Raw genomic sequence first — 12,139 nt, 5'->3', positions numbered from 1 at the left:
TAGAATTTACTCAATACCTACAAAAAAGAATGAACCAATAAGTTAATACTTATTTGAGTCATTATGCTTTCTGTTTAAAATAATTTATAAAAATATTTAGAGATCAACAGTTTAGCTTGTACTGTAATACCACATTTTATAACGTGTATAACAATAACTTTAATTATGTGCATCATACATTCATTTAATAATTATTAAAGATTTAAAATACCACGTATATTTCAACCAATAGAAGCACTCAAAATTTACGCTATCTATCAGCACAATCGCCTGCGTCCAGCGCATCGTTTCCCTGCGTCCATTCATGATAAAAATTGGACTGCCAAAATTGTGTACGGCGTGGTCTATCTATGTGTATTTAATCTATGGGTTCAAACACTACTATACCACCTTGATAAAATTTTTATAAGATGATAATATTTTTGAATCTTGTTTTCACTAGACCAGAGGAAGCTTTAAAAAATATTGGTGTCGATAAAATATACTTTTTCAAAATTATACTTATTCAACAAAAATTAGGGTACATTATAAAAGTTCTATTTATCATAAAAATATAGTGTTTAGAATCTATTACATATAAAGTTTAGTCATAGATTTTGTGTAAAGAAGACGTATTATTTCAAATTTGAATCGGTTTCTTAAATACTTATATTGACTACACAACGCGTAGCGTGAAACGTAAACTTAGTACATTTATTACACAAAATTAATATTAGGTACAAAGTAAGTACAGTTTCATCTATACTTTTGAACCTCAAACAATCTATCACGTAATAAACTATTAAGAGAAATTATATAATTTTAAGAGATATTTAACATAATTTATTCAATATCATTCAAGGATTAATAATTTCATATTTCTAATTGTCATACTTAAAATTTCCAAAAAATGTTCAGCTTGTAGAGTTTTAAATTATTTCGAAAAGTACACAATTTTTACTTTATAAAAACAAAGTGTGATTGGCGTTATCAGTCATAACAAAAAGGGTATGAAAATGCCCTCTGGTAAATCCAACATGCTCCAGACGTTGAAAGCTAAATCTTTCAAGACAAACTGCTTGACATTCTCAATTGAACATTAAACTTAAAACTAAAATGAAAAATATGTACATAGTTATTATACCAACCACTAAGAAAATCGGGAAGGAACAGGATAATTTTGTCAAAAAAAAAATTTAATTTGATAAGAAAAATATTTTTTAATTTTTTTCTGATAATAAGAAATGTAATCGAAAACAACCCAGCATGAAAACGACCTTTTGAAAGAATCCTCTAAAAATATGAGGATTGTAACTAAAGATGTAAGAAAAATAGGAGTTGTGATACAATTGTATGAAGCTATGAAGCTGTATGAAGCTTGGTGGAATAAATACTTGGAGAGCTGATCTAAAGAACTATACAGTTATAAAAAGAAAACTTTTGATAAATTGCGCAATTATGATATTACTATATTAACAGTAATCAAAGATAGTCTAATCAGTTTTTACCTTATTTTAAATGAAATGTTTTTATGATTTTATATGTGCAATAACTTGAATGTGAGTTTCAATTTTTTATATGGATAAACAATATCTGTTGTCTGAGTGCATTTTACATTTTACACTTCTTTTACATTTTTAACTTTATTTTCTATAACTTTTTAAGAAATGTATAGATCAATACAATTTTTTTATGACAAAAATCATTTATATAAATCTTTTATTTGACCTTTTTTTTTNTAATTATGTGCATCATACATTCATTTAATAATTATTAAAGATTTAAAATACCACGTATATTTCAACCAATAGAAGCACTCAAAATTTACGCTATCTATCAGCACAATCGCCTGCGTCCAGCGCATCGTTTCCCTGCGTCCATTCATGATAAAAATTGGACTTCCAAAATTGTGTACGGCGTGGTCTATCTATGTGTATTTAATCTATGCCATAAGTGTTATGAAAACTTTAAAAAAAACTCTAATGTTTTTAGTCATTTTTTTTTCAGTATTTTAATATTATTTTCTTTTATTGGTTTAAGTGGTATATCAAACATTATTATAAACTCAAGAATGACACTTAAAGAAATTGATGGTAGTATTTTAGAAGGCGTACGATCAATTTTTAAAATTTTTACTTTTAATTTTTTTAAATGTCAAAAAAAAACTTTGAATTATGTTTAAAACAATTTTTTTTTTATATTAATTATTAATTGAAGGGTGCAGAGGAACAACTGCCCATTTCTATAAATTTTTCAGTAGAGCAAAAATAAAGTTAAAAATTTCTATCCTTTTAATGATTAAGTAAAAATAGACTAACTGTCATTATTTTGGAAGTTATATGAATGTCATATACCAAAATTAAATATTGCCAAATATACAACATTTTTTTCATTTGAAAAGGAAGTGAAACTTTTCCCTCTGTATATCCCCAAGACAATTCTAATTAGACCACATTAGACATTTAAATATTTGAAAAATGTATTAATTTTTCTTAGAATGGATTTCATTACTGATATTATTGCTATTGAATTTTTAAACCATTTTTTATTAACACTTCATTCTAAAATCAAATAAAATACATAAGTTTTAACAACATTGTACCCACAAATTGAAAAAAATATACAGATAAAACAGATCTAACTGACAACTCTTATTATTTTAGATTCAACAGTCTGAAAATGTAAATAATTAAAAGAATTTGAAAAAGATCTGTTGTATCCCTGTAAAGTGTTATATAAAAATATTTTGAGGTGGAGAAAAAATTTATTTTTCATTTATTGGTAACCTCAGATATTTTATTTCAATTTTCATAGAAAATTATACAGTAAATTATTATTATAATGATTTTTCTAATAGTTTTAGTCTAAATATGTTTTATGACAAGATTTACTTGAAACTTCTCTGAAAAATTATTTAATCACAAAAATTGTAGGAATGATATTTAATAAACTCCTTAAAATCTCACTTTTTCACAAAATATAGTTTCTAGATAAAAAAATTGTCACTTAAAAATTTACTTTATATTAGCCGAACTAAAATTATTTTTGATTAATTATTAAAGTTCTTTTTAATATTAGGGAGGACAAATAATCAGATTGAGTATAGCTCTTTCAAGTCTTTTTGAACAACCTGTAAAAATAACTAAAATAAGAGCTGGGCGGTCAAACTCAGGATTAAAACCTCAACACTTAGCAGGTAAAAATTATCCAACTAATTATGAATACATTTATAATTAATAATAATTAATAAAAAACTAATAATTTTTAGTTTTGTAAAAAATTTTAGTTTTAGTTTTTGCATTAATGAATTTTTGACATATTTCTTGGATTCCAACCCCTAATTACTTTAACCATTGGAATAATCTAAAGTTAATTTAATTTTTTTTCCCTATTCCAATAATCCAATGCATTTGAAACACAAAAATATATTTATTAATAAAATTATATGGAATAAATTTTTATGAAAATTTAAAAATATTGTTGACAACTTAATGTACGTCATATAATAACTATGTTTGATTAAATTATAATATTTCAACTATCTATGTTATACATAATGTTCATAACTATTTTTTTTAAGGAATTCATTTAGTGAAACAAATGTGTCATGCAATTACAGAAGGTGATAAAGTCAATTCTTGTGAGTTATCATTTCATCCTAAGTCATTAAAAATGGGGAAGTTTAATTTAAATATTGATTCAAAAACAGCTGCGTAAGCTATATAAATTATAATATATAAACTTAATTATTAACTTTTAATTAAGTAATAATTTAGGAGTATTCCTTTAATGATTCAATCAATTCTTCCAGTAGCAATATTTACTAAACACAGTTCAGATATTATTATGAAAGGAGGTACTGATGTGAGTTTTGCACCTTCAATGGATTATGTGATCAAAGTATGTATTTTTAATATATACAAGGTGTGTTTAATAAGTACCTGGACAAATACTATTATATCTCTAGTCTAGATTTAATATAATTGAAAAAATATTAATGTATATTTCTCTCATAGTACTAAATATAAATTCAAATTTTGAAGCTGCTAACTTATTTCACTTTAATTTTATACCATTTTAAACATAGTCAGTTTATTTTGTTGAGCGATTTGTGATGTCAGAAATTAATGTACAAAGCTTGTGCGATAAATTTTGTTTCACACTGGGTTAAAACGTTATTAGACTGCCCTGAAGTAATGAAGTAATGGCAGTTCCAAAGCGGTCCATATTATTGCTAGAGGGAAAAAAAAGATTAAAATGTTATCAAAACTTAGTATTATTATAGTCCTATATAAAGATTTTAGTGACATAGCTATCAGTGAAATAATTTATTAGTTAATAACTAATCATCATTCAAATTTTTTCTTGTTCTGACATTAAAAATTGTGAAACAAATTCTACATTAACTCTTTCCATTTATAATTTTTTTTTAAATTTGACCCAATTACAAAATGACATATGGTTAATCTTTGGTAATTCTCCACCTTTTTACACATTTTATACCATTTTATTCAATGCTTAAAATTGGTAAATAAATTAGAAAATCATCACCATAAACTGTTTTATATAATTTTATACTTTTCCATAAAATTTGTATTCAATTTGAAAATAAAATTTGATGAAAATCTGTTGTTTATTAATTTTGGACATGACAAAATGAAACAAACTGACTATGATTAAAATGGTATAAAATCAAAGTAACATAAGTTAAAAGCTTCAAAATTTTATGTAACTACACAGTGCTACATGTGTAAAATCGATTAAAAATGTGAAATAATATCATTCTTTTAAAGTTAAGTGTCTCAACTAGAGGTAATATTATTATTCCTGATACTATTTAAACACACCTTGTATGCTTATAATTTAAAATTAAACATCATTTAAAATATTACTATAAGATTTTAAAAACTTTATTCAAACTAAATATACTATTTGTATTCATATTAACTGTATCATTTTATTATTGTTCAATTTTAGATTTTATTTCCGATTTTCAAAAAATTTGGAATTGATTGTAACGCAAACATTATAAAGCGGTATGTAAAACTATAAAGTTTTCTATAAGATTTTAATTTAACATTTTATCTTAATTACAAAATTCTCTTTTTACAATTGGATGAATTTCCTCATATAACAGGTCCAACTGACAATACTTTAAAATTTTGATACAATTAACATTTCACTGTAATTAATTTTTAAATAATTTATGCCTTCTTAGATTATGTTAAAATTATACAATTTATTAGTACTTTAATAATAATAAAAAAAAATTTTAATTTTTTCAAAATTTAAAAATAGCCAGCAAGTAGTACTTTTCATTGGTCAAAAAAAATTTTAGGACAAAAATTTATTAAATTACAAGCATTATAATACATAAAATGAGTAATAGAATATGTGGATTGTGTATTATATATACAGGGTGATCGAAATCTGGTAAGACACTCATTTTCTCAGAAAATATTGAGAATTTTAAATTTTATTATAGAGAAAAAATTTCAAGTTCAAAAAACTACAATAATATGTAGTCAAATCATTTTTTTTTTCGTCCCTTCAAGGATAAAATCCCTTATTTATAATTTTTTTAAATGGGAACCCTTATTTTTAACTTTATAATATGATAGAAAAAAAATTACAAACAATTTTGATCTAATAACTTTTTTTATCTGATTAACCGTTCGTTCGTTACAGCTTGTTAAACTTAAATGATTTCAGGCCAAATTTCTATTGTCATTTTACTGTATTAAATACAGAAGACATTATTTTTATTTGCAGTTGCATAAACCAAATTTTATTGATCAAGTTATGACAGGTAAATTAGTAATAAAAATTTACTACTCACTAAATGAGTGATAACAATAATAGATTCAACCCAGGTTTTCGGTGTATTATTAATAGTTAAGTCTATGGTTTNCAACCCAGGTTTTCGGTGTATTATTAATAGTTAAGTCTATGGTTTTGTAAGACTAAAGGTTCTAACAAAATTACCGGTTGCACTGCCACCGATATTATGAAACGTAATAAATGACAATATTTTTTCTGGTAGTCAAAATCTTTAAACAATTATAAAACGTAAACGGTTGTTCGGATAAAAAAAATTATAAGAACAAAATTGTTTGTAATTTTTTTTCCTATCGTTTATTATTATCAAATCAAAAATAGTGGTTCCCATTTAAAAAATTATAAATAAACATTTTTATCCCTTCAGGGATATTTTGTTAGAAAAACTAATAAAAAAAGCATTTTTAATTTTTGAAAAAATTTAAAATAATAAAAAATCTGATTTTAACATATTTAAAGAATGCAACATTTTTTCAAATTTAAAATTAAAATAAAATGATTATTGGATCAAACATTATAAGAGTTATCAGTTAAATTTTGTTCCAATCTGTATATATGCACATTCAATCGAAATTTCAAAGATGTTAAAATTATTATAATTACTAACTAATTGGTTAAAAATTTTGTGAGGATGTTTTCTGTTTTGATATTTACCTAAAAAAAATTATATTTGTAAAAAACTGGAGAAGCAAAATAATAATTTGGGGTAGTAAGTACACCTATAGAAAAATATATTTTATTAGTGACAAATGTGATCAATAACAATAATTTTCTAACTGATACTTAAAAAATTGAAACATTTTGAAATAGCTTTTAGAGTTTCCATTGAAAATTAGTCTGTGAAGTTAAAATTTATCAAGTTAAGAAGTATTATGAGTGAGCATTTTTTTATGCTATGTTAATATGAAATTTTTGTTACTATTTTGATATTGTAATACTTCAAAAGTTTAATAAAAAAAATAATCCCAATTGCAATATTAAAATATATGCTGACAAAATCATAAATATACATATAGAAAAACAATATAGGTTTCCTCAAAAAATAAAATCCTGAATTTATTTAAAAAAATATAATTTTCACTGTAAAAATTATTTGAAAATCGAAATTTTTATTTATAAATTTATATTTTACACATTTAGTGGATTTTTTCCAAAAGGTGGAGGAACAGTACAATTAACTGTTAATCCTCTTACTGGTCCACTAAATCCTATTATTATTGAAGATTTTGGCAAACATCCTAATATAAAAGGAACAATTTTAATATCTGGGCCACCTCACTTATCCCAAAAAAATCAAGTATGTATTAATTTTAATTTTATTTAAAACATAAATGAATAATAGACCAATTGGACATTTTAGCTTCGATGCGAAGCTGAGAAGGTATTGGTTTTACTAAGATGTGTTTTTTTTTTTTTGTGTCTGTTACCACTTTTTCTCAGCTCTCACCGAACGGATTTCTTTCAACGATACATCAAAAGATCACAAATTGTATCTAGTCGAAGACATTACCCTTAAAAATTGAAAAAAATTCCCTCGTTCCCCGTAAATGGGGGAAACCTCCAAAAAAATTACAAATTTAAAAATCGTTTTTACTTAAAAGTGCCATAACTTTTTCAAAAATGAACGTATCAATATAATTCTTTTTTATATAGATGAATAATATAATTACCTTTCATTTGGTATATTTTTTTTATAAATTTAACCCTTAACCTGCCCACAAGGGGGGTATTAAAATGACAACTTTTTCACAAAAAATTAATTTTTTTAACTTAAATTTTGAAAATGTTCCGGAAAGTCTGACACTTTTATATATATCTTAAATTAAAGCTAATGTAATATGCTTTATCATGAAAAAAAAAAATTTCGGACTTTAACTTATCTTCACGGTGAAAATGGCTACCGAATGCTATTTTTGTGTGAAAATTTTCGATTTTGTATTTTCCATTTTTAACTTTATTATGCTATAACTTTTTGAAAAATGTATGGATCAGTACAATTTTTTCACGGGAAGTAGTATTTATATACATCTTTTCTTTGACATACTGTTTTTGTAAATCGGACCATTTCCCTATATATGGGGGGGCTTAAAATATAAAAAATGCATGTAGAAAGTAGAACTTTTTCAACTTAAATTTTGAAAGTGTTCCGGAAAGTCTGACACTTTTATATATATTTTAAATTAAAGCTAATGTAATGTACTTTATTATGCGAAAAAAAAATTTCGGACTTTATTTAGTCTTCACGGTGAAAATGGCTACCGAATGCTATTATTGTGTGAAAATTCTCGATTTTATTTTTTACATTTTTAACTTTATAATGCTATGACATATTGAAAAGTGTATGGATCAACATTATTTTTTTATGATAAATAATATTTTTTAATAATTCCTTTTTCATTTTACATACTTTATCTTAATTAGGATATTAATAATGAACTAGCAGATCATGTAGCTTTTGGAATAGTCCACCAATTTTTTAAAATTAAAAAGTATCTAAAGATTTACATCGAAGCGTTTTTTATGATAGTGATTTTAATCACTGTCAGATATCATTATACTTGATCCATCTATGCCACGTCACCACTGTGCTGCGACCCCCCTGTGCTGGGTTTTTTTTTTATAAGAAAAAGCACAAATTATTTTTTGCTACTTTTCAGGAAATACAAAAAAAAAACAGAATACATATATTAAACCAAGTTTAAATAATAATACATTCATAGCAAACTATATACACAAATAACAATATTATCATTAGATCAGACTTATAATTACTCACTATTTTCATAGATAATAATGAAACTCAATAATGTCTTTTCTCAAAAATAAAAAAAAAAAACATTGTTACTATTACATAATTGATTAATTTATATTATATTTAATGTTTATTTTCAGATTGCTAAAGAATTATATAATGCTATAACAAAAAAACTTAATAAATTTGGATACCAGAAAGTTAATATTGACATTGATGTAAAAGATTCTCTTAGTCCTGGAGGAAGTATAGTGTAAGTTTCATACGGAAATATTCATATTTTGTTTAATTAATTAAAACTAAGTTTATTTCACTTTTAGATTAATTTCTGAAAATGATAAATGTTTAATTGGAAGCTCTACTTTATATGACTTTAAAAAATCTACTGTATCAAATGTCACAGATGAAGCTTGCAATAAACTTATAAAAGAATTAAATTCTAAGTCATGTGTAGATGCTTATGCTATGGATAATGTAAATTGTGTGATAAAAATTATTTCTTTTTAATTTGTGCACGGTGACAAAAACATTATGTTATTGCCAAAACTCACACAATTGTGTAGTATTAAATAAGATATGGTGGTATCCTCATAGGTGCTACTAGCAAAATAATTATGGGTATCATAAATTAATTTTATATTTGCTCTTAAAAATATTATTAATAGCTATAAATATTATTTTCTAAATATTTATGTGAGGGCTGATTCTGCAACGGGTGAATAAGTTTCTAGTCTCCTTCTTCGTGTGTATGGCCATTCTTCATGTGTATTATTTTTATTAATTGTTTTTATGGTTTCAAATTAATAGAATCCATTTAAAATAAATAGTTAAGTTAGATGCTAAACAGGGTTGTTTTAATTTTAATAAATAGAATACTTTGAACTTTCATTGTTAGATAAATCAAATAAATAGCTAATATTTTAAAAAATACTTACATTTTATTCTTAAAAATTTGTTTGCTCATACAATTTGGTCAAATTTAACACTGTTGTTTATTAATTATAAAATACTTCCCCATATAAGTATTTTAATATAATAATAACTTATTATATTTTGTAAAAATAAAAAGTTTTTAGGTAATACTATAAGTAATAATAATCATCAGTTTTGCATTCTTATATTTCCTGAACTTAACATGCTATAGAGGGTGGCAGCCCTCTTTCATATGTTAATGAGTCAAAGATGGTTCTTGGCTTGGCCAATGATGGATGGGATGGGTATTATGGCTGGCTTGCACCAGAGACCGCCATTGAGAAAATCACAAAAAAAATTTTTTGGTACTTTAGGGTCAAACTCGCAACCCTGTGCGGTGAAACATACATTTCTACCCACTAGGCCTCGACGACCCCTTTAAATAATACTATAAATAAAATTAAAAATTATTGTCTTAAATTTCATAAAATGATATCCTATGTAATTTATTCGTTACATAAAATTGAACTAATATTTGTTATATTGAAATAAAATGTCTAGTAATAAATTTGCAAAAATTCTATCGTATAATATAGTTAATAATGTATACTAGGTGGTTTAAATAATTGGGAATTAATTAAATAACTTTTTACATAATTAACTTGATATAGTTTTCATATTATAACTATATAATAATTCTTGAACAATAAATTAAAACAATATTATGTCATAAAATGTAGCTAAATATAATGTAGTTTAAAAATGCAAAAATTATAATAAAAAATTTAAGTGTCAAATATTGATTAGATAAAAAATTATCAAAATTTTTAGTTAGAACTTAATTTCTTTATTAACTATATATAAATTTTACTCTATTATGTGTATTTTATTAGATTATTATATTTATGGCATTAGCTAACGGAAAATCTCAAATTAAGTGTAGAGAAATTACACTTCACACAAAAACAGCTATTTACATTGTTGAAGAATTCACCAATGTAAGTGAAAAAATAACTAATTTAACTTTTAATTGCATAAACATAGAGTGGTTAAAATTTCTATTGAGACTAACTGTAATTTATCCTTCCCAATTTTTTTTTTAACAAACGTATTATTTTTCAATGTTTTTTTTTTTTTTTGAGGTTAAGCTTCTTTATTCTATGTTTATATATAATGTCTATAAATAGTACAGTTCATTTATCATATTTAATGTATTTTTTAGGTGAGATTTGAAATAACTCCAACAAATGATGGGCTAATGAAAGTTACTTGTGAAGGTATTGGTTTAAATCCCAACTGAATTAATACAGTATAAAATTTGTTTACTTAAAATTATTTTGTTTCTTGACTAATAATTTTTGTAAAAATTTATTTTTTATTATTTCTTTATTATTGATTAAAATAAAATATTACCTGTAAATACATCAGTATGGGCTGCCCTCAACTGCAATACACACCCACTCTATGTATTAGAATTCTTGTAATTCAATGAGTAATTGTGCTAAAATTTTAACCTTAGTTGACATAGTCAAAAAATGCAATAATTATTAAAAAAAAATTTCAAAGAAATTATAATTAGATCAAAAATTTTAAGAAAAATCAAAACCTTATGAGACATTCTGTTTATATTTATATATACAAGAAATTTCAACTTAAACTACACATATTTGTCAACCATTTTTTATAAATCAGTATTAAAAAAGTAGATGAGCACATCACAGTACAAATTATATAAATCTTCTTTAAATTATTTATTTTTTTAATGTATAAATCTATATTATTAAATCTTTTAGAGTGCATATTAATCCAGATTTTAATTTAAATAAAAACATATTTACAATTATACAAATTTTCCTTTTGGACAGAAATATCTAACTTACAACACTAATATAAAATAAAAAAAAAAACCAGCACAGGGGGGTCGCGGCACAGTGGTGACGTGGCATAGTTGGATCAAGTATAATGATATCTGACAGTGATTAAAATCACTATCAAAAAAAAACGCTTCGATGCAAATCTTTAGATAGTGTTTAATTTTAAAAAATTGGTGGATTATTCCAAAAGCTTCATAAACTGCTAGTTCCTTATTAATATCCTGATTAAGATAAAGTATGTCGAATGAAAAAGGGATTATTAAAAAATAGTATTTCCCATAAAAAAATTATATTGATCAATACACTTTTCAATAAGTTATAGCATTATAAAGTTAAAAATTTAAAAAATAAAATCAAAAATTTTCAAACAAAAATAGCATTTGGTAGCCATTTACACCGTGAAAACAAAATAAAGTCCGAAATGTTTTTTTTACATAATAAAGTAGATTACATTAGCTTTAATTTAAGATATATATAAAAGTGTCAGACTTTCCGGAACACTTTCAAAAGTTAAGTTGAAAAAATTAATTTTTTGTAAAAAAAGTCATTTTAAATCCCCCCCTGTGGGCAGGTAAAAAGTCAGATTTATAAAAAAAAAACAGCACAGTGGAGTCGCGGCATAGTGGGGACGTTGCATAGTATAGAAGCTAAAAAATGAATTTGTTACCATAACTTATAGTTCAACTTGCAAGTTTGAAATTGACATTATTAAATTGAAAAAAATGAAATTTTTAAGATTAATATGCAATCTGGAAATTTTATAATTACTAATTACAGTACATTT

General features: G+C 24.0%; 1 protein-coding gene and 1 long non-coding RNA gene across 7 annotated transcripts in view; one reads left to right on the top strand and one right to left on the bottom strand.

Annotated features, from left to right (window-relative positions):
• The window catches only part of LOC126900682 (RNA 3'-terminal phosphate cyclase), a 28,157-nt gene that overhangs the window by 9,886 nt on the left and 6,132 nt on the right, over positions 1 to 12,139 (top strand). For 2 of the 6 annotated variants that reach the window (XM_050676584.1, XM_050676582.1), the window contains exons 2-11: positions 1,934 to 2,089; positions 3,058 to 3,175; positions 3,560 to 3,692; positions 3,756 to 3,879; positions 4,957 to 5,015; positions 6,958 to 7,114; positions 8,710 to 8,822; positions 8,890 to 9,043; positions 10,375 to 10,479; positions 10,704 to 10,758. In XM_050676584.1, the coding sequence (XP_050532541.1) occupies positions 1,934 to 2,089; positions 3,058 to 3,175; positions 3,560 to 3,692; positions 3,756 to 3,879; positions 4,957 to 5,015; positions 6,958 to 7,114; positions 8,710 to 8,822; positions 8,890 to 9,043; positions 10,375 to 10,479; positions 10,704 to 10,758 (1,174 nt within the window). Of the gene's footprint in view, positions 1 to 1,869; positions 2,090 to 3,057; positions 3,176 to 3,559; positions 3,693 to 3,755; positions 3,880 to 4,956; positions 5,016 to 6,957; positions 7,115 to 8,709; positions 8,823 to 8,889; positions 9,044 to 10,374; positions 10,480 to 10,703; positions 10,759 to 12,139 lie in introns of those variants that run through there. The other 4 variants (XM_050676586.1, XM_050676587.1, XM_050676585.1 and 1 more) reach the window with 3 other exon arrangements.
• LOC126900694 (uncharacterized) overlaps positions 1 to 12,139 on the bottom strand; it is a 60,777-nt gene that overhangs the window by 45,184 nt on the left and 3,454 nt on the right. The window lies entirely within an intron of this gene.

This window comes from Daktulosphaira vitifoliae, unplaced genomic scaffold (genome assembly GCF_025091365.1).
Source record: "Daktulosphaira vitifoliae isolate Bord-2020 unplaced genomic scaffold, ASM2509136v1 Scaffold_3, whole genome shotgun sequence".
Lineage (NCBI taxonomy): Eukaryota > Metazoa > Arthropoda > Insecta > Hemiptera > Phylloxeridae > Daktulosphaira > Daktulosphaira vitifoliae.
The sequence above is the reverse complement of the archived record's forward strand: the minus strand, read 5'-3'. Positions and strand labels throughout refer to the sequence as shown.